General features: G+C 38.5%; 2 protein-coding genes across 2 annotated transcripts; one reads left to right on the top strand and one right to left on the bottom strand.

Moving 5' to 3' along the window:
• Positions 1-6,993: 6,993 nt before the first annotated feature.
• On the top strand, positions 6,994-8,333 carry OR2L13 (olfactory receptor family 2 subfamily L member 13). The gene has a single exon (XM_017966645.4). It carries the CDS (start codon positions 7,068-7,070, stop codon positions 8,004-8,006), a length of 939 nt encoding a protein of 312 aa, XP_017822134.2. The 5' UTR covers positions 6,994-7,067; the 3' UTR covers positions 8,007-8,333.
• Positions 8,334-12,941: 4,608 nt separating this feature from the next.
• LOC100414487 (olfactory receptor 2L8) lies at positions 12,942-15,839 on the bottom strand. The gene has a single exon (XM_017966644.4). It carries the CDS (start codon positions 15,695-15,697, stop codon positions 14,759-14,761), a length of 939 nt encoding a protein of 312 aa, XP_017822133.1. The 5' UTR covers positions 15,698-15,839; the 3' UTR covers positions 12,942-14,758.
• Positions 15,840-20,280: the final 4,441 nt, after the last annotated feature.

Genomic DNA, 20,280 nt, shown 5'->3' with positions numbered 1-20,280 from the left:
ACCTACAATCCTCTGACCATTGACAAATCCATAGACGAATGGAACAGAACAGAGGCCTCGGAAATAACAGCACACCTCTGCAATCCTCTGACCATTGACAAATCCAACAAAAACAAGCAACGGGGAAAGGATTCTTTATTCAATCAGTGGTGTTGGTAAAAGTGTTTCTGTCCATATTTAAAGCATTGGAATAGCCTTGTCCAGTTTTGTACTGCATCATATTCACATCCAGTATTTACTGAGTCTCATCTCATCGTCTTTTCCTAGGACAAAAGGGTGACAAAATCTACAGCCTGAGAAACAGGCATCCAACATTACTTAAGTTCCAGTTCTGTTAGTGTTGTTGCACATGAAAGGATTTCATTGTTTTTTTGGTTGACTAGTTTTCTAATCTGTACATCTACTACATTTTCAGTATCCATTATATCACATGAAATAAGCCAGGCACAAAGAGAAAAACTTTGAGTGTACTTACTCATATGTGGGAGCTAAAATTAAAAATTAAACAAGTTAGTAAATACAGTAGCATGACTGTTACCAGAGGCTTGGATGAGTGGAGCAGAGCAGGGGATACAGTAGAGATGGTTAATGGGTACAAAAGACAGTCAGGATGAATAAGGTTTAGTATTTAGTAACACAGTAGGGTGACTATAGTTAGGAATAACTTACTGAATATTTCAAAGTAACTAAGAGTGGACTTGTCATGTTCCTAACACAAAAACAGTAATAAATGCTTGAGGTAATAGATATCCCCAAAACCCTGATTTGCTCATTACACATTGTATGCCTGTACTGAAACATCACCTGTACCTCGTGAATATATGCATTCATATATAACCATAATAATTCTAAAAAATTAAAGGAAGAAACAGAGAATGCAGACTTTAATTTTACAGTACCAATTATTATTTAGGACATAAAATATGGAACAATTAGTGTCTTAAAAGATAAAAAAAGAATAATATGACACCAAAAAAATGGGCACTTTTCTAGTTAACCAGTGTATGGATTAGAGGGGATAAGAGATTCTAAAGTTTATTAAGCCCTTCCTCTGCAACAGATACTATTTAAACATTTGGCAGACATCATTCTATTTAATTCTTAGAATGACCCTTAAATTAGTCCAGTTATAAAGATTAGTAGGAGGCTGAAATCTCAAGTACTTTTCCCAACTCCGCTTCTTAATTAGTGGCATACCTGTCAGACTAGACTCTCCTCTGTGAGTCTAAATGCTCATTTCCTCACACTATCCCTAAGAGTCAACTTTCACTTTAGTACAAGAGCTGAATGGATAAATATTTTCACGTATCAATTATCTCCCACCTAACACGTAGAAGAAAATGTTTTATCATAACATCAGTTAATTTAGTCAAATCACCAATCATTCCCCCTGGGAACTCACTAGACAGTAGGCAGGAAGCTGTCCCTGGGACTGGTTCTGCTATTACTTAGTCGAACACATGTACGTGGTTCCTGCGCTTATTTAATCCTGATTTCTCTAACTCACGAAATGAGAGAATTTTCATAAATATGATTTAACACATTTTATGGCTCTGAAATCATGTTCTGGAATATTAAATACACTCTCTTTAGTCTGATTCTGGGTGTCAGCTGAATGCAGCAGACGTGACTGGGTTGGTTGATTTGCTTTAAGTTCAGAACTGAGTTGATCCTCAGATCAGCAAAGTGAAGTGAAGTGGCCAAGATATTGGCCCCCATGGACCTGGACACTGGAGATCAATTAGGGGAGGAAGAGGAATATCTAAGGGTTGGTGACACAGGTTCTACATATAAAATAAAGCAATTCACTCTTCTGTCTTCCAGCGGTAGAACCTGTGGGAATTAGGTGTAAAATGTCTTGTTCTGTTTTCAGCGAAACTAGGTAATAGGAAAGAAAGAGGTTTTATCTAAGCTCTACATGTGCAAACAGGAACACATTTCACAAGAGCTGGTGAAGTTGTTTTCTCATTTCACCGTAAAGGAAACGACTAGCTGTAGGAGCTGTACAGAACTAATACTATAAAGCGTTATGTGGAATTTCTTTCTCATGAATTTTGGCAGATAAGGAAGAGATTCTCCTTTCAGAAAGAGTTTTGGTTTAATGCAGGGCCTGTTGATGAGTGACATAATCTTATTGATAGCCTGATAGACTATCGGAACATGGTTTGATGCTTACATGTTTTAAATAACTATATGGAAGGTTAGCAGAGAACGGTGTCACTATCAAGCTGCTTTTTCTCCCACCACACAAACTGAAGAACGTCAGACAAGGTGGGTCATAGCAATATAATTAAAATGAATTGATTTGGGTTGGCTTTAATCTAGAAAGCTATTTTAGAAATGTTGTTTTCCTGTCATAAGAAAACTCTCTGCTGCATAGGAAATAATTCCGTAACAAATTGGAGAAGCAAGCTTGAAATTAAAATGAAAAAGAAGGTAACAAGAACGTGTTAGAGTTACACTATATGCAGCTCTCAAGCAGTGTGATATTAATAAAGACATTTCCCTGGGCCTGAGGGCTCTCAGCAGTCAACACAGTGAATGGGCAAAGGATAGTGACACTTACTAAGAACCTGCTATGTGCTGAGCACACAGAACTCTCTGAATTCTGTTTACACCTGTCATGTACGTTGTTGAGATTGAGGTAGTTGAGTCTGTGACAATTTGCTATTGGTCTCCTGCTGATTGCCTATAAGAGTGTTAAAAACTGTTCATGACTTGTAACTTCTGCAAAATAAATTCGGGATCCTACAATGAGGTGTTTTAAAAAAAAATCTCTAAGCTTTATCAGTGTATCTTTTAGAATCAGAAAGAAAAGAAAATTTTCCTGAGGAATGCAAATCCCTTTTAAATTATCTGGCCCAGAGAGACGTTGAAATGTGACTGCAGTCACGTTGTTCTTGAGCTAAGCATTCACCTCTTGAAGCTGCTTGCTCTGTGGGCTCTAGACTGACTTGTACCAACTAGTGAAGATTTAACCTATCAGTGCCCTATACCACATATCCTGTAGTTAAATAATGTATAACCAATCACTAATCAATGTTATTTCTGAAAATAAATGAGAATTCCTGACAAACAACTTTAGAATTTGTCCTCTCTCCGGATTCCTCCTTTTCTTTTCCTTAAAAGCTTGGGTCTCTTCTTATTCTCCAGGGCACTTCCCAAGGAAGTGTTTCTGGGCTGCAGCTCTAACTCTTGGTTCGAATAAACTTTCTGTATTAATCTTGCTGTGGTGTAATTCCTTAAGTCAACACCAGTGGCCACAGCACTTACTAATCTTAGACTCACCTTGTAGCCACAGGAACAATATTATCCCAGCTGTAATGCAACCAACAGAGTGATGCTTCATGTAATTCTGGTGCATTATCTAATAAGGAAAGCTGCTGGACAACAATGGAAAAAGATCCTAAACTCAAACTCCACTGTCCCACAACCTAAAAGATTCAAGTCCCAGATTCGCAGGACCCTAAACGTAACCATTCCCTTCCATTGCCTAAAAATACGCCAGTTTTCCATTTCTGGAAACAAAATCATTATTGTAGTAATTACCATAAAGCCACCTTTATGATACTCTGAGCTGCAGTCTATGCAACAAATAATCAAAATGTCTCCCTTCAAAACAGTTCCTAGATGGAACACGCAAACTTAGAGCCAAGTCATCACGTCGGCTTGTTCAGTGCTTGCTATTGGAAACGCCTCATGGCAGTCCTCCTGGCACTTTTCTTCCTCTGGACTTAAACCTGGATTAAACAAAGGAATTAAGAACATACTCCAAAAGGCTTTTCCAGTTTTCAGGGCATCTTGGGGATTCCCTAAGACCTGGGCATGTCAGGACAGTTGGTCGCCCACCTGGTGATGGGACAGCACCTGATGAATCATTCTGTCCCTACCGCCTCACAGTGACAACTGCGTCAAAGACTCTCAACACATTAATCTGATAAAATGAATCAAATACTTGCCTGGAACTAGCTTAATAGGATAGTTCTTACTGGTAAAATCTGGCCAGGTTAGTTCCAAAATCAGTCTTTATCATACGTGCCCTGGAAATTGGCAAAGTCTTTGGAATACTTTCTTAATTCCTGTGTTTAATCCAATGATATCTCTGCTCCTTTATTTTTCTATAGAATACCAATCGCTACATAGCACCAAACCGTATGTTTGAGTTTGGTGGTCTATTGTTTGTATCATCAACTAAATTTTAATTGTATGTTCTAAAATCTCTTGTGTTTTAATCACAAAAGCACAGCAGTAGCAGCAGCACTGTCGTAAAACAGGAACTCAGTGAACTTTTTTGAGGAAATGAATTATGATAATCATGGGTTTCATGTGTTTTTCTGATCAGTTTTTATTTCTTTCTTTTTTTTTTCGAGACGGAGTTTCACTCTTGTTACCCAGGCTGGAGTGCAATGGCGTGATCTCGGCTCACCGCAACCTCCGCCTCCTGGGTTCAGGCAATTCTCCTGCCTCAGCCTCCTGAGTAGCTGGGATTACAGGCACGTGCCACCGTGCCCAGCGAATTTTTTGTATTTTTAGTAGAGATGGGGTTTCACCATGTTGACCAGGATGGTCTCGATCTCTTGACCTCGTGATCCACCCACCTCGGCCTCCCAAAGTGCTGGGATTACAGGCGTGAGCCACCGCGCCCGGCGATCAGTTTTTATTTCTAATGCTCTACAAGAAGCAGAGCATGCCTCTGACCCCACCCAGCACCCATGTGCAGTGCTACTGTGCACCCATCATGCTTCCAACGTTTCACTGATAGTATTTGTCACTTAGCTGTAGAAATGCATTTTCATTTTTCCGTAGCAGGCTGTCTTTCACAATTGCATTCATGCTACCCAAGGTTATATGAAGAAACAGTTGAGTTTAAGTTACTAAATGTGAATCAATGCAACAAACAATTGCTTTTCAACAGCAAAAGTTGAAAAATAAATATGCCAAGATGGCTACTCAAATAAATATGTTGAGCGGGATGTGACATCAGGGTCTGTCTCAGACAGAAGAGCACACAAAAACATGACATCTCACTCTAAGCCCAGGTAACGGAAAAAGTTGAAAAAATAAGAAATGCCACAATTACAGTTTATGTCTACTTGGGAAACTGCATGAAGTAAAAAACAAATTGCCAGATTTGAGGTGATGTATAGAGAAAAAGAGAGACGCTAAAAGGTTGAGCCAGCTGGGCATGGTGGCTCACGCCTGCAATCCCAGCACTTTGGGACACCAAGGCGGGGGGATCACAAGGTCAGGAGTTCAAGACCAACCTGGCCAATATGGGGAAATCCTGTCTCTACTAAAAATACAAAATTAGCTGGGCATGGTGGTAGGCACCTGTAGTCTCGGGTACCCCAGAGGCAGAAATCTTATTGAGCCAAGATTGCTACTGCACTCCAGCAGAGTGAGACTCCATCAAAATAAATAAATAAATAAAAGGTCAAGTCATAAATAAAAATTTAAAAATTCCCAAGGAAAGGCCTAGACGAACCTTCTAGAAATAGATAATTACTTATTTTTGGCTGTTTGATTTCTTTATTCTCAATTATTGACATTTAGGTTTTTTAAAAAATCTAATTAATATGAAGACATATTTAATCCATGAATCATAAATGTCCTCCTGCTCACACTGGCTTTTCCAGTTTTATAACTTTGCAGAGTCTGCTTGACTCTGCCATCATGTACCATGATGAAAACCAGACTACAAGAACAGAAAGTGAACATCCCCTCTAACCTCCGTATGCTTCAAACTAGTCTGCAAATTGATGTAGGCTTGATCTTTTGCAGAAGAGTAATAATCACACAATTTAAGTTGAATGAGATAATGTACACACAGGAAGGCATTTACCAAATAATTACTAAATTTGGGGTAAAATTGAAATGACTAGAAATTTGAAGCAGCTACACAGGATCAAAATCTAATTCCATCACTGACAGTATTTGAGAAGGTTATTTTTTACATCTCTAAATACTACTTTAAATACTTGAAAAATGAAGGTACTAATACCTAAATTCACAGAATTTGTGTTGTGGAAGTGGTATGATAAATAATGTGAAGAGCAGTTGAAATAACTTATGGCACCTTGAAGACTTCTATACATAGTTTAGATAGATCATAGATAGGTAGATATGAACATACACACAAACACATATATAAGTTTTGTAATATTTATTTATCTCATATTTCCACTATGACACTAGTTATTGCTTGCAACTGTGGCAAATACAATTTCAAAAAAAAACCTATTATGTAATATGTGACCTTTATTATGTGTAATTTACTTACATGAAGGAAAGAATATTGTATGCCAATTTCAGTGCATTTGATTTTGAGTTCTCTAGGTCTTCAAAATATGAAAACATCATTAGAAAAGAGAGTATTTAAATAACATTTTATAATTAAGGTGGATCTTATTGGACATATAAAACCCTTACAGTTGAAGGAGTGATCTGGATGATGGGCACATTTTCAGGAAAGGCACAGAGTGTCTGTCAGGAACATGAAACGCAGAGTATCAAGGGGAGGATCAAGGTTTATCTGGCTGGAGTAGTGTCAGCCGAGGAGGAAAGACCAGAATTTAAAGATAAAGAAGAGAGCTAGGTAATTCAGTACTTATAATTTAAGCATATAGAAAGTTTCTGAGTCACACATCCCAGTTTCTATTGTAATCATGCCCTATTAAGTTAAAACATTGGGCAATGTAGGTATTTCTGCCTTCCTCAGTTTCTGTGACTTGTTGGTAACTCATAAGTGACATTGCCGGCCAGGAGTTCTCTAGAAAGAAATGCTTCAGTTGTCGTCTTTATCTTTGCTGCCTGTAGAGTTAGACTTTGCACTGAAAGATCACACATGTATCTATGACTTGCTGAGATGCTTACGAGAAGCAATTGGAAAGGTGACATTCCGTTGAGATGTAGAAATTGATTCCAAAAAACCTGCAGAGTTAGAGAAGAAACAACTCAATCAAACATTGATAAAGTCAGTTCCTTTTTGTTTTTCTGTTGTGTTTCATGTTTTCTGCTTTGCTTTTGCTTCTATATCTCTTTTAACACAGTTACAGCAGAAAGTTTTCATGGAGAAATGGAATCACACGTCAAATGATTTCATTTTGTTGGGTCTGCTTCCCCCAAATCAAACTGGCATATTACTCCTGTGCCTTATCATCCTCATATTCTTTCTGGCCTCGGTGGGTAACTTGGCCATGATTCACCTCATCCACATGGATCCCCGTCTCCACACACCAATGTACTTTCTTCTCAGCCAGCTCTCCCTCATGGACCTGATGTACATCTCCACCACTGTCCCCAAGATGACGTACAACTTCCTTTCCGGACCGAAAGGCATCTCCTTCCTGGGATGTGGTGTGCAAAGCTTCTTCTTCCTGACAATGGCATGTTCTGAGGGCTTACTCCTGACCTCCATGGCCTACGACCGTTATGTGGCCATCTGCCACCCTCTCCACTATCCCAGCCGCATGAGTAGAAGAGTGTGTGCGAAGATGATTGGAGGCTCTTGGACACTGGGGTCCATCAACTCCTTGGCACACACAGTCTATGCCCTCCATATTTCCTACTGCAGGTCTAGGGCCATTGACCATTTCTTCTGCGATGTCCCAGCCATGCTGCTTCTTGCCTGTATGGATACTTGGGTCTATGAATATGTGGTTTTTGTAAGTACAAGCTTCTGTCTCCTCTTTCCTTTCCTTGGCATCACTGCTTCCTATGGCCGAGTCCTAGTTGCTGTCTATCATATGCGTTCAAAAGAGGGAAGAAAAAAGGCCTTCACCACCATTTCAACCCACTTAACTGTAGTGATCTTTTACTATGCACCTTTTGTCTACACCTATCTTCGGCCCAGGAATCTCCGCTCACCATCCGAAGACAAGATCCTGGCAGTCTTCTACACCATCCTTACCCCCATGCTCAATCCCATTATCTACAGCCTGAGGAATAAGGAAGTGCTGGGTGCCATGACAAGAGTGTTTGCAATATTCTCTTTTCTGAGAGAATAATCATGGCTGTCCTACTCCCTTCTTATTTCCTCTTTTCTAGTTGATTCAAACACCTGAGTGCAGGGTTGTCCAATAGGCATGTAACATAATTTACAATTTTCTAGCAGGTACATTAAAGCAGTAAAATTAGTACTCACAACTCACATGCTTAACTAGTGTTTATGTGTTTTTTTATCTGTTGGCTGAGTTTTAGCATATTCGTATTTATAGTTAACATCTGGAATCCATTTTATCCTCACATTCTTTAATAAAACTATTCAAGGAGAGCTTATCTGACTTATGATTTTGCTAATTTCCATGAAAATACTGAGATTAAATAACATGAATATGAATATAAGAACAATTCATATTCATGTATACATACAAATTAATAAAATCGTTATATAAATAACCTTATCAAAGTTGTTCCTACTTAAAGAAATTATTTACATAAAGGCAGGGAGACAATGACAGGGTAGAGACACCATGCAACATATAAAATAGCAACTGGGACGTCAGGCTTCAGCTCTGATTTGTAAAATGCAAACATGACTTTGCACATGAAATCTTAGCTTACGATATTGAATGTTGTGTTTAACAAAATTTTTACTACTGTAATTTTACTAATTCACTTAAGTTACTTCAAGTCTATCAATGGTTGGAATTATGGAGGGTTTTCATTTTTGTGGGAAAAATCTGAGGCATTAATTTATCCCTTACATTTAAAGTCAAGCTTCCAAAAATCTTTCTCTAATTTCTGACTACCTTCTTTAAGTGTTTTCTTGTCTTGTGTCCAGTTCTTCCTTAGAATATTGCCATTCAAGTTATTATTCTGAACATAGATTTGGTCTTGCCATTCTATAATCTGTGATTCCTGTTGGATTATCAAAAATTTGGAACCTTAAACACATGTCCCCATGCTTTCACAGTGTACATTATGTCTCTCTTTACCTGTTTTTGTCACTCACACTCAGTACCACAGTCACTCTAGACCTCCTGCCTTTCTCTGTAGCCCTCTATTTCCCTGCACATCTGAGCCTTTTCACAGACCATCCCTCACTTCTGGAAAGTTCTGTTTTATATGGCTGATGACTATCAACCTGAATTGCACATATTCATTAAGACGTTACTCAAAATTTACATCCCATCTTCTCTTATGCTCAGCTGATTTCTCTTTTCCCCACACTTCTACTCCTGTTGTACTTGTGATAGCATTTTATTAAAGCATATTCATATCTATGTCTCTGTCTTATTTTAAATTGAAGCTCATAGAACATTTAAAAAATTATAATTATTAGGATTATAATTACATATTGCATCATAAATATATAATTATATTATATTATTATATTATATAATTGTTATATTATATAATAATTATGTTTTAAATTACATAGTTACTTAATTATATATATCAAATATTTAATATATAATTATATTTATAATATATAAATATAATCCAAATAATTTAAACATTATAATTATTATTAATTATTAAATTATTAAATGCATTTCCCACATATATAACTTAACCTTCACTACAGCGTTATGATTCTGATATTTATTTCATGTTTAGTGAGCACTTTGAGTCTCTGTGAGACAAAATAAACAAGTAAAATTCTGTCTTGGGTCAAAGACCTGGAAAGAAAGGAACTCAAATTAGAAGACTTAGGCCAGGCACCATGGGTCATAGCTGTTGTCTTTTTAGAGACAAGGTCTCACTCTCTTCCCCATCTGGAGTGCAATGGCTCAATCACTGTTCACTGAACCTTTGACTTCCCGAGCTTAGCTGGGCAGACACTCTTTAATCTTCTGTGTTTATGAAGATATATGAGCCACCAGATTTTTAAAAAGATGTTTCCTTTATGTCTCAATGAAAATAATTTTTTTCTTTCACTTTCAATTAAGAATCTTGGTTGATACAATCAAATTCTTAACATTAACTAAAAATTTAAATTTAAACATTCTTAAATTTAACTAGAAAACCGTATGAATAGTAAGGGCAGTGATCACAGGGATTGAGGAAGACAAATATATTTTAAAATATTTAGCAGACAATATTAAAAAGATCTTATGTTGAATTTGTGGTAATGAGACAAAATGGCTGAGATTAAGTCTCAGATGTCGAATTGGCCTCCATCCAATTTGTGTGATCCATGTATATGTCTTTGCATTTTCCTACATTGCTATAAATGCTGAATTCAGTATTCAGTGATTGATAAAATATTTTATCTGCAAAGTAATTACCTATTTTTCTCAAGCTTTTAAAGTCAGGTAAAAAAAAATTAGTAGTGGAGTTGAGGTAAATCTTATGAAATGAAGCTAATTATTACTTGTATAGAAACATGAGAGGCCACTTCCACCTCACCCACTTTATCTCTCCTATGTGAGCTTTTTGCCCAGGTCAAGAAAACAAATTGAGACAAGATAGATCAACGAGAAAAAAGCATATAAATTTTATTCATTTTACATGTACATGGGAATCTTCAAAGGTGGAAGGAAGATGTTTTTATACCTTTAGACAAAAAAATGACAAATTGTAGAAAAAAATTACAGAAAAAAGAGAAACTGGCTGGAAGCCATACATTCTAGGGGAGTCATAGGAGGTATATGTGGTAAAGCTAGTGGAAAATAAGGGTTAATTCTGGAAGTGTGTTTATTCAGGTCCACTGCATTCCTCCAATTCCCAGGCTCTGGTGATAAGGGCTATTTTCTATTCTGTTACAGGGAGGGTGCCGGAAGAGAATCAGAATGTATCAGAGATTCCTGGAGAAAAATTTATAGCTTGCTGCATGCTGAAAAAGACAGGTCAGATAACCTTTTTCTCCAATGTTAACCGAAAGTTTTCCAAGGTTTTCAGCTCAAACTATTAAGTATGCTGACTCAGCATATTTGTGGACTGCATGTCATTCACTCCTTCACTTTAATTATTTCACTCTCGAACCACAGCTTATTGTGATGAGAAAGATACTCATTCTCCAAGTAGAATACTCATGTCCCTTTCCATGAATCAAACTTTGCTAATTTAATACATAAGAAATTTCTAAATGCACACAATGTATGTTGTGAAATCCAAAGAGATACCATGTGCTATAAAATTTGCATCTTTTAGTCTAAGGACAGGAAATAATTAAAGAATGACTATGAAGTGTAAAATAATATCTACTACAGAACATTTGGATGGAAGGGAAAATGGCTAAAATGAGGCACCATGAACAGTGAGCCAAGGACTCTGTGAGGTAATAATTTGTTAATTTCCCCACCAAGAGGAATTATTGTTGAACTTTCAAAATGATCTGGAGTGCATTCTCATAAATGATGTAGCAAATGGCAGCAGATTTGGATAATTTGACTTGTTTCTATGTTGTTGTTCTTAATGACCTTAAGGGGAAAGGCGCGGCCTCTGAGTGCAGACACCTTGTCAGAGGGGATGAGCTTATTGCTTTTCTGAGCCACAGCCTACTGGGGTAAAAGAATTTTTAAAAGTCATTTCTGACAGCCTTGAAATGCTCAGTATTCATTGTTGACCTCTTTATCTCCACTACCAGAGTCATCGGCATGAAAAATAGGATTATATTTGCCTACACAGGAATGTCAGTAGGAGGGACTTCAGTGATGCCATTTCCTGATAAGGTACAAGGCATCCATATTGTTTTTCAGTAAACTAACTTTAAAGAGATGGAATGATTTCCCCAAGGCCATGGTATGTCACAGAAAATCATACAGCTAGGTCACCACTGGTAATAAGGGCTGTTTTCTATTCCGATACAGGCAGTACTGAAATGATTTCCCCAAGGCCATGGTATGCTTAATTCAGTGCTCCCTCGGGCTCTTTCCAATAACAACTAACAAAAAATAGCAGCCATTGTGTCTTAGTCTATTCAAGCTACTATGAAAAAGTATCTTAAACTGGGAAACCTATAAATAAGAGAAATGTATTTCTCAGAGTTGTGGAAGCTGGGAAGTCCAAGATGAGGGGCCTGAAGATTCAGTGTCTGGAGAAGCTTTGCTTTCTGGTTCATAGATGATGCCTCCTATGACATCATAGATGGCACTATCTGCTGTGACCTCACATGGTAGAAGGGACAAACAAGCTCCCTTAACCTTCCTTTAGAAAGGCACTAATCTAATTCATGAGAATGCTGCCCTCATGACCTAATCACTTCCCAAAATGCCTCAATTCCAAACACTATCACATTGGGGGTTAATGTTTAGCATATTGATTTTTGGAGGATACAAACACTCAAACCATTGCATATTCCTGTGACTGTACTACATTTCATGATGTCATCACTTCTTGTTCCATCTTTTCATCCTTCTTTGGACTGCCCTCATGGAAATATGAACAGGGTTCTACACTCAAAGGGCTCCATATATGATTTCATGCTCTGCTGTTATCATTAAAATGTTTAACAATTTCATCTCTGAGTATGCATGTGACAAATGAGCTGGAGAGGCTGGCAGCGTTAGCATGCAGTTTTGGTCCAATAGCAGTGACTACACAACTGGATTCATGCAATACCCACATGGGACAATTGGACTGGCTTTCTCATGCATGCATACACACACACACACACACACACACACACACACACACACACACATCTTGTAATACTTCACAGCACTAAAGGATTCCAACAAGTGTCTGGGGGACGGCTGGGCTCAGATTGGTGGTGATGACAGAAGCAGTGGCACAGGTGGCCGTAGGTACAAATGTCCCTAACTGGGAAGCAAGGAGGTGCTCGCCCTGGCAGCAGCAAGTACCTGGTGATAGAAGGCCCATTTTCCCTCTGTCCCTGAGCCCAACCTTGTTGTATTCATAGAATGTGACGTATCTGACTGAATCCAGGACAGGAAATGCCAGGCAGCTTAGGCAGTAACCTTCGTTAGTAAGTCATTAGAAAATAACAGTACACACTGCTCATTGCAGTAAAGCACAGAAAGTACTTACTCTGATTCATAAAACAAGTTCAAAATTTATGTCTTAATGGCTACAACATTGCAAAACAAATATCCACAGACTTAGAAATAGAAATGACATTTAAAGAGCATTAAAAGAATTTTAACTATGTAATACTTTACTGTTAACTGTAGTTATGAAAGAGGACACTAGAACTTATTTGTACAAAATACAGTGAAAGAAAATGAAGAGGACAAATGGAAAGACATCCAGTGCTCGTGGATGGGAAGAATTAATATTATTTAAATGATAAAGCTACTCATTTGATGCAGTATCTGTCAAAATACCAATGACATTCTGCACATAAATAGTAAATATAATTCTAAGATTTGTATGGAACTATGAGACCCAAATAGTCAAAGCAGTCCTGAACGAAAAGGACAAAGCTGGAGGCATAACAATACCAAACCACAAACTACACCACAAACATGTAATAACTAAAAGAGAATGACACTGGAATAAAAACAGACACGGAGAACAATGAGACAGGCCAGAGAACCCAGAAATATATCCACATATCTCCTGCTGAGTTAATTATTTTATTTTTAATTTCTATGGATACATAATAGTAATGTATCATTATGGAGTCCATGTGATGTTTTGGGAAAAGCAGACAGTGTGTGATGATCAAATCAGGGTAACTGGGATAACCATCACCTCAAATATGTATTATTTCTTTGTGTTGAGAACATTCCAATTCCACACTTTTAGTTATTCTCTAATATATACAATAAATTATTGTTTACTATAGTCACTCTATTGTGCTACCAAATACTGGCTCTTATTCATTCTACCTAATTATGTTTTTGCAGATATTAACCACCCCCACTTTATCAACCATCCCCTATACCTTTCCCACCCTCTGGTGACCATCAGTCTATTCTCTATTTCCCCTAGTTCCATTTTTAAAAATTTTAGCTCTCACATAGGAGATGAGAACATGCAAAATCTTTCTGTGCCTGGAGTCAACTGATACTTGACAACAGTGCCAAGAACATTCACTGAGAAAAAGACTGTGTCTCCAATATATGGTGCTGGGAAAGCTGGATAATTACCAGCAGAAAAATGAAAGTAAACTGCTAATTCTAACACTATACCAAAATCAACTCAAAAACAGGTTAAAGACCTACATGTAATCATTTTTATTACTGCTGAAATATTTCAATTCTTATTGTTGATCTAAAATACGCCTGATGTTAAATTATTTCCTGGGATTCATTCCCTTATTAAAAAACATAAACTTGGTACAGGCCATCTAGAGGAGTATCAGGACTTAAGAATCCCTGATGATTCCTCTGCTAAATCCCTGTAATAATGAGTTCCCTAAATCAAAAGAAAGAGTAACTGGTACATTACGTGTCTAATATAAGAAAGACAAGGCATCTTACAGCTTTCAATTAGATTCATCAAGTCAAGAAACCTTTTTTGTTTTCAACATAAACAAAAAAGTAAATTTAAAATGACAGGCAAATAAAGTGACAGTAATAAAATTGTTATGCTGAGTACTAACATCAGTTAGACAAATTTCATTTCCATTTCTGCATGACCAAAACGACTAAACAATCATTCTCATTGACAGCGTATTAGTAAAAGTAGGTGCTTTCAAAATTCATGGAAAAAATGTCATGAAGCAGAAAGGTTGTTTAGAATTGTATATATATTTGTTAAACTATTTTTTTGCAGACATCAGTGATTTTGTTCTTCCCTTGGTTAATTTTACTCCTGTACTCTAGGTGTGAAATAATATTTTAATTACTATATACTGCTGAATGGACACATATCTGAGTTCTGCGAACTTAGGCAAAGAGTGTTTCTACATTTTCACTGAGCAGATTCTCCGATTCGCTCGTATCAGGGCCCCCATCACCTCCTTGTTTCTCAGGCTGTAGATGATGGGATTGAGCACTGGAGTGAGGATGGTGTAGAAGACAGCCAGAGCCTTGTCCTCTGTTGGAGATCGCAGGGATCTTGGACGTAGATAGGTGTAGAGAAAAGGCACATAGTAGAAAGTTACTACAGTGAGGTGGGAGCTGCAGGTCATATAGGCCTTCTTCCTTCCCTCTGCAGAGTGCATGTGGTAGACAGCAAGGAGAACCCGGCCATAGGAGCATGCAATACCAATGAAGGGAAACACGAGAAAGATGGCAGCGCTCAAAAACACTGTGCCCTCATAGACCCAGGTGTCCATGCAGGCCAGAGTCACCATGGCTGGGACATCACAGAAGAAGTGATTGATGGCTCTGGATTGACAATAAGGGATATGGAATATATACACAGTGTGAGCACAAGCATTGATAGAGCCTATGAGCCAAGATCCAGTTATCAGCAGCACACACACTCTTTTGCTCATGTGGATGAGATAGTGGAGAGGAAAGCAAATAGCAATGTAACGATCGTAGGCCATAGAGGCCAAAAGTAGCGCTTCGGCGCCTCCTAACGCCAAGAAGAAGAAGTTCTGAATCCCACACCCAATGAAGGAGATAGACTTGTTTCCATACAGAAAATCAGATGCCATCTTAGGAACAATGGTGGAGATGTAATTTAGGTCAATGAACGAGAGCTGACTAAGAAGGAAATACATGGGTGTGTGGAGATGGGCGTCCAAGAAGATGAGAAGAATCATGGCTAGGTTTCCAATTAGAGCCATTAGGAAAATGAGAACAATGAGAATGAAGAGGAAAAGGCCAATTCTTGATGGTGGGAACAACCCCAATAAGATGAAATCAGTTGATGTTTGAGTGTAGTTTTCCATGGGGCATTCCTAGATCCTTCCTGAAGGGAGACACAAGGGTAAGTGAAGTATGGAAATTCGCCATTATCTGCAGTGGATGCATTCCAAGACCCCCAGTGGTTGCCTGAAACCGAGGTTGACACTGAACCCTATATACACTATTATTTTGTGTCCGTACATACTTCTGATAAAGTTTAATTTTAAATAAGTCAAGTAAGAGATTAACAAGAGTAACCTATAAAATAGAACAAGTATATAGTATACTATAATACAAATTATGTGAATATGGTCTCTATGTTTATCTCTCAAAATATTTTATTGTACTTAGCCTTCTTCAATCTGTATTTTACCTATTTTGAAAAAAGAAATATTATTTTTCTACCCAGAGATTAACTGAGATTTGCTGAGATCAAGAGACCAACATTTTTGACCATATTTTTTTTCTGGGATATTTATAAGAAATATATCTCTGTTGCAACTTTAATAGAATATGAATGTTTTACTGCCTGACACAAACTCAGATATAATCCAAGTCAGATGTTATATTGAATACATATGCATAGAAAGTCAATCTAAATGCCTACATTTAGATTTATATTTGCAAACATTAGTATCATCTTTATAGGATGATCCATTATATGTACATATTTACATACATATTTTTTGAGTGACCAGGTCTCTCTCTTTTACGCAAGCTGGAGTGCAGTGGCAAGATTATAGCTCATTGCAACCTTGAACTTCTGGGCTCATGCAGTCCTCCTGCCTCAGCCTCCTGAGTAGCCTCATGCCACCACACCTGGTTTTTTATTTTTGTAGACGTGAAGTCTCACTATGTTGCCCAGGCTGGTTTTGAACTCCTGACCTCAGCAGTCCTCCTGTCTTGGCCTTGCAAAGTGCTGGTAGTGCACACATGAGTTACTCCATCCAACCCTTGTTTATTCTGTAAGACTGACTTCTTAAACTGCAGCAGCCTGTCTCTCATTTTGAGAAACTTAAAGAACGTTTGTGCAATAACAGCAAGTCAAACTTCTTTTGTCAGTTATCGTTATTTGGTTCTTTTATTTAGAAATCCAGAGTGAATCCTTATTGCTATGTCCCTTTAACCAAAGTCATGTTAATTCACACTCTTGGTTTTCAATATTCATTGTCATCCATTCTCTTTTGCCTCTTCACCTAATTTCAGAATCCTCTAGTTAAAGCAGACTCCTTACCAAATAGGTTACATATTTTGTCATTTCCTTCTCTAGTGCTTAGGGTAACATTGTACTTGCTTTATGGATCCTTCAAAAGAATGAATTTGGAGGAAAGTCCTTTCGCCAAAAAACAAAACTAGAATCCTGACAGACTTCTTGGTAGAGGAGTGTTAGAAACTCTACTCCAGGCAGAAGACATCAGGGAACAACTTTGCACAGTACACCTAAAAAAACTGGAGTTTTTTAGGCATAAATTTTAGTCTCGAGCCAAATATCATCAGAATTTTGAGCAAGTACAATAACATATACAAATAAGATACATACAGCATGCAAACACACAAATATGCACAATCACACACCGTCATACACGTGAATACACTGAGATTACAATGATCAAAAAACGAAGAAAGAATGGTTGTGATCAAAATTCATGTCCTCAGAGATGTATGATATGTTAAGAAATCCATGAAATAAGTATCTTTTGCTACATAAAAGGACGTGACAGGTAAACATAAGGGAATTTTCAAAGTTAAAAATATAATTGATAAAAATGCGAAGTTAAAGTCTCAAAAGACAGAGTAAGAAAATTCTATTAGAAGGTAAACCAGGTAAAGCAAAGCAGCAACAATGTGAAGAGATTGCTACTCAGGACAGATAGAAAAATGGGGGAATTCATATGGGAGGACCAATATGTACTTAAAGATATTCTTAGAAATGTATATAGCAAAATAATAGTGAAGTTAATATTCTTAAACTATTTTCTCTGCACTGAAATAATATTAACTATCATATTCAAATAGCATGCATATTCACAAAAATAAGTGAGAAATATTTTCCTGAAAAATACTATATGAAAATTCGATTTCCTTGGAAAAATTCCCTAAAAAATTCTAAATATTACCTAGAAGACAAAATTCTAAAGCTTTTGAAATAATAGTAATAAATATCAGAGGACATATGTGTATATATATATATTTATGAAAAATCAGGTTTTACAATAGTTTATATTTTTTGTATTGTAGCAATAAATCTATAAGAGGAAATGAGCCGTCAAGCCCTCATGTAATTCTGCTGTGACAATGGGAGAAGGGTAAGGAACCTGGGGGTGATGCTGGAGGAGGGAGCAGGTCAGTATCTATGGGGGCCTGTATCATGGGTCAAGGAATGGTATCTGAGATATAGAAGATCAAGTATTAGCAGATGAATGTATTGTCTAAAAATACATGGGCAAACGTGGGGGAAACTGGAAAGATAACTTGAAGTCCTTGTCTTTGGGGTCAGCAAGAGTTTCTTATGTTTCTAACACTTTACCTTGTGGTCTGTTGAGACATGTCTGTGCATTTCTTGCATAAAACATTAAAATGATGTAAAAATTATGCCACAGTTGAGAATTTAACCCACAGCTTCATCATGAAAGACTGGCAGCTTTTACTCTTAAGATTTGCAACAAGGGGAGGACTCAAGATGGCGCTGTGAGAACAACCCAGGATTGGAGCTTGCGTTGAACCGCAAACGGTGAGTCAGAGCTGCATTTACAGACTGATCTTTGTTGCCCACAGAACGGGGAAACTCCCAAGTATAAAAAGACACAGGACGCCAGGCAGTAGGTCTGCCTGGTGAAGCCGGCAGCCAGGGCGGCGGCGGCCGGCCCTACCCAGCAATCCCCACAGGGCGCGCTTGTCCGGGTGCCCTGTTGAACTGGCAACCTGAGACTTGAGAGGGCTGGACTTGAGACTGAATGAGACTTGGACAGTAGCCCAGCCCAGGGGATTGCAGGGACAGATCGTTTGGGATACCCAGTGGGACGAACAAAACCGCTATTTCAAACTATATCCCGAGCAGACGGTCCGAGACGCTCTGTGGGGGAGGGGCGTCCACCACTACCGAGGCAACCCGCCCCAACTGAGATACACGCCCACTGCTAACGCAGCCAGCCGTTGCCGAGGCAACCCGTCCCTACTGAGATACATGCCCACTGCTGACGCAGCCTGCCGTTGCTAAGGCAACGCGCTACAACGAAGAGATTCCGCCGCAGGGCGTGGCGGAGACCACAGCAGAGCCTGCAGGAACAGGGCGAATCACACAACAGCAGGGCGGAGCCTCGGCAGCCAAACAGTGGCTAGTCGGCCTTCTAGCTGGGCAGGACACCTCATCGAACATCCAAAAATAAAGCCCAAACCCCTCAACACAGAGCACTTGAGAAAAAAAAAAAAAAGGGTTTTTTAATGAGCTCTGTTGCAGCAGAATCAAACATAGCAGCCTAACAGCCCTGAATGAACAACAGAGCAAACAGCTCAGCAATTAAGCCCGTATAAAGTACAAACTGTCTCCTCAAGTAGCTCCCTGACCCCTCTATATCCAAAAGACTGACATTAGGCAGGCATCATCCTGGGACAAAGATAGCAGAAAAAGAAACGGGTAGCATCCCTCGCTGTGCCACAGCTGCTAGAGGTGCACCCCAGACAAGCAGGGTCTGGAGCGGACCTCAGCAGTCGTACAGCAAAGGGGCTAGACTGGTAGAAGGAAAACCAAGCAACAGAAATACTTCATCATCAACATTCAGGGTGTCCACTCAGAGACCCAATCGAAAAGTCAGCAACTACGCAAACGACCAACGGACAAATCCACAAAGATGGGAAGAAACCAGCGCAAAGGAGGAAAACACCCGAAACCAGAACACCTCGTCTCCTAGAAAGGACCAAAACTCCTCACCAGCAAGGGAACAAAGCTGGACGGAGAATGACTGTGATGAAATGACGGAATTAGACTTCAGAAGATGGATAATGAGAAACTTCTGTGAGCTAAAAGATCATGTATTAAATCAATGCAAAGAAACTAAGAACCTTGAAAAAATATTCGAGGAAATGATAACAAGAATGGATAACTTAGAGAGGAATATGAATGAATTAAAGGAGCTGAAAAACACAATACGAGAACTTCGCGAAGCAAACACAAGTTTCAATAGCCGAATTGACCAAGCAGAAGAAAGAATATCTGAAGTCGAAGACCAACTCAATGAAATAAAACGAGAAACCAAGATCAGAGAAAAAGCGCAAAAAGGAATGAACAAAGTCTCCAAGAAATGTGGGACTATGTGAAAAGACCTAATCTACGTTTGATAGGTGTACCAGAAGGGGACGAAGAGAATGAATCCAAGCTGGAAAATACTCTTCAGGACATCATCCAGGAAAATTTCCCCCACCTAGCAAGACAGGCCAACACTCAATTGCAGGAAATACAGAGAACACCACAAAGATATTCCGCAAGAAGAGCAACCCCAAGGCACATAATCGTCAGATTCAACAGGGTTGAAATAAAGGAGAGAATACTAAGGGCAGCCAGAGAGAAAGGTCGGGTCACCCACAAAGGGAAGCCCATCAGACTCACAGCAGATCTCTCGGCTGAAACACT

Source organism: Callithrix jacchus, chromosome 19 (genome assembly GCF_049354715.1).
Source record: "Callithrix jacchus isolate 240 chromosome 19, calJac240_pri, whole genome shotgun sequence".
NCBI classification, from domain to species: domain Eukaryota; kingdom Metazoa; phylum Chordata; class Mammalia; order Primates; family Cebidae; genus Callithrix; species Callithrix jacchus.
The sequence above is the reverse complement of the archived record's forward strand: the minus strand, read 5'-3'. Positions and strand labels throughout refer to the sequence as shown.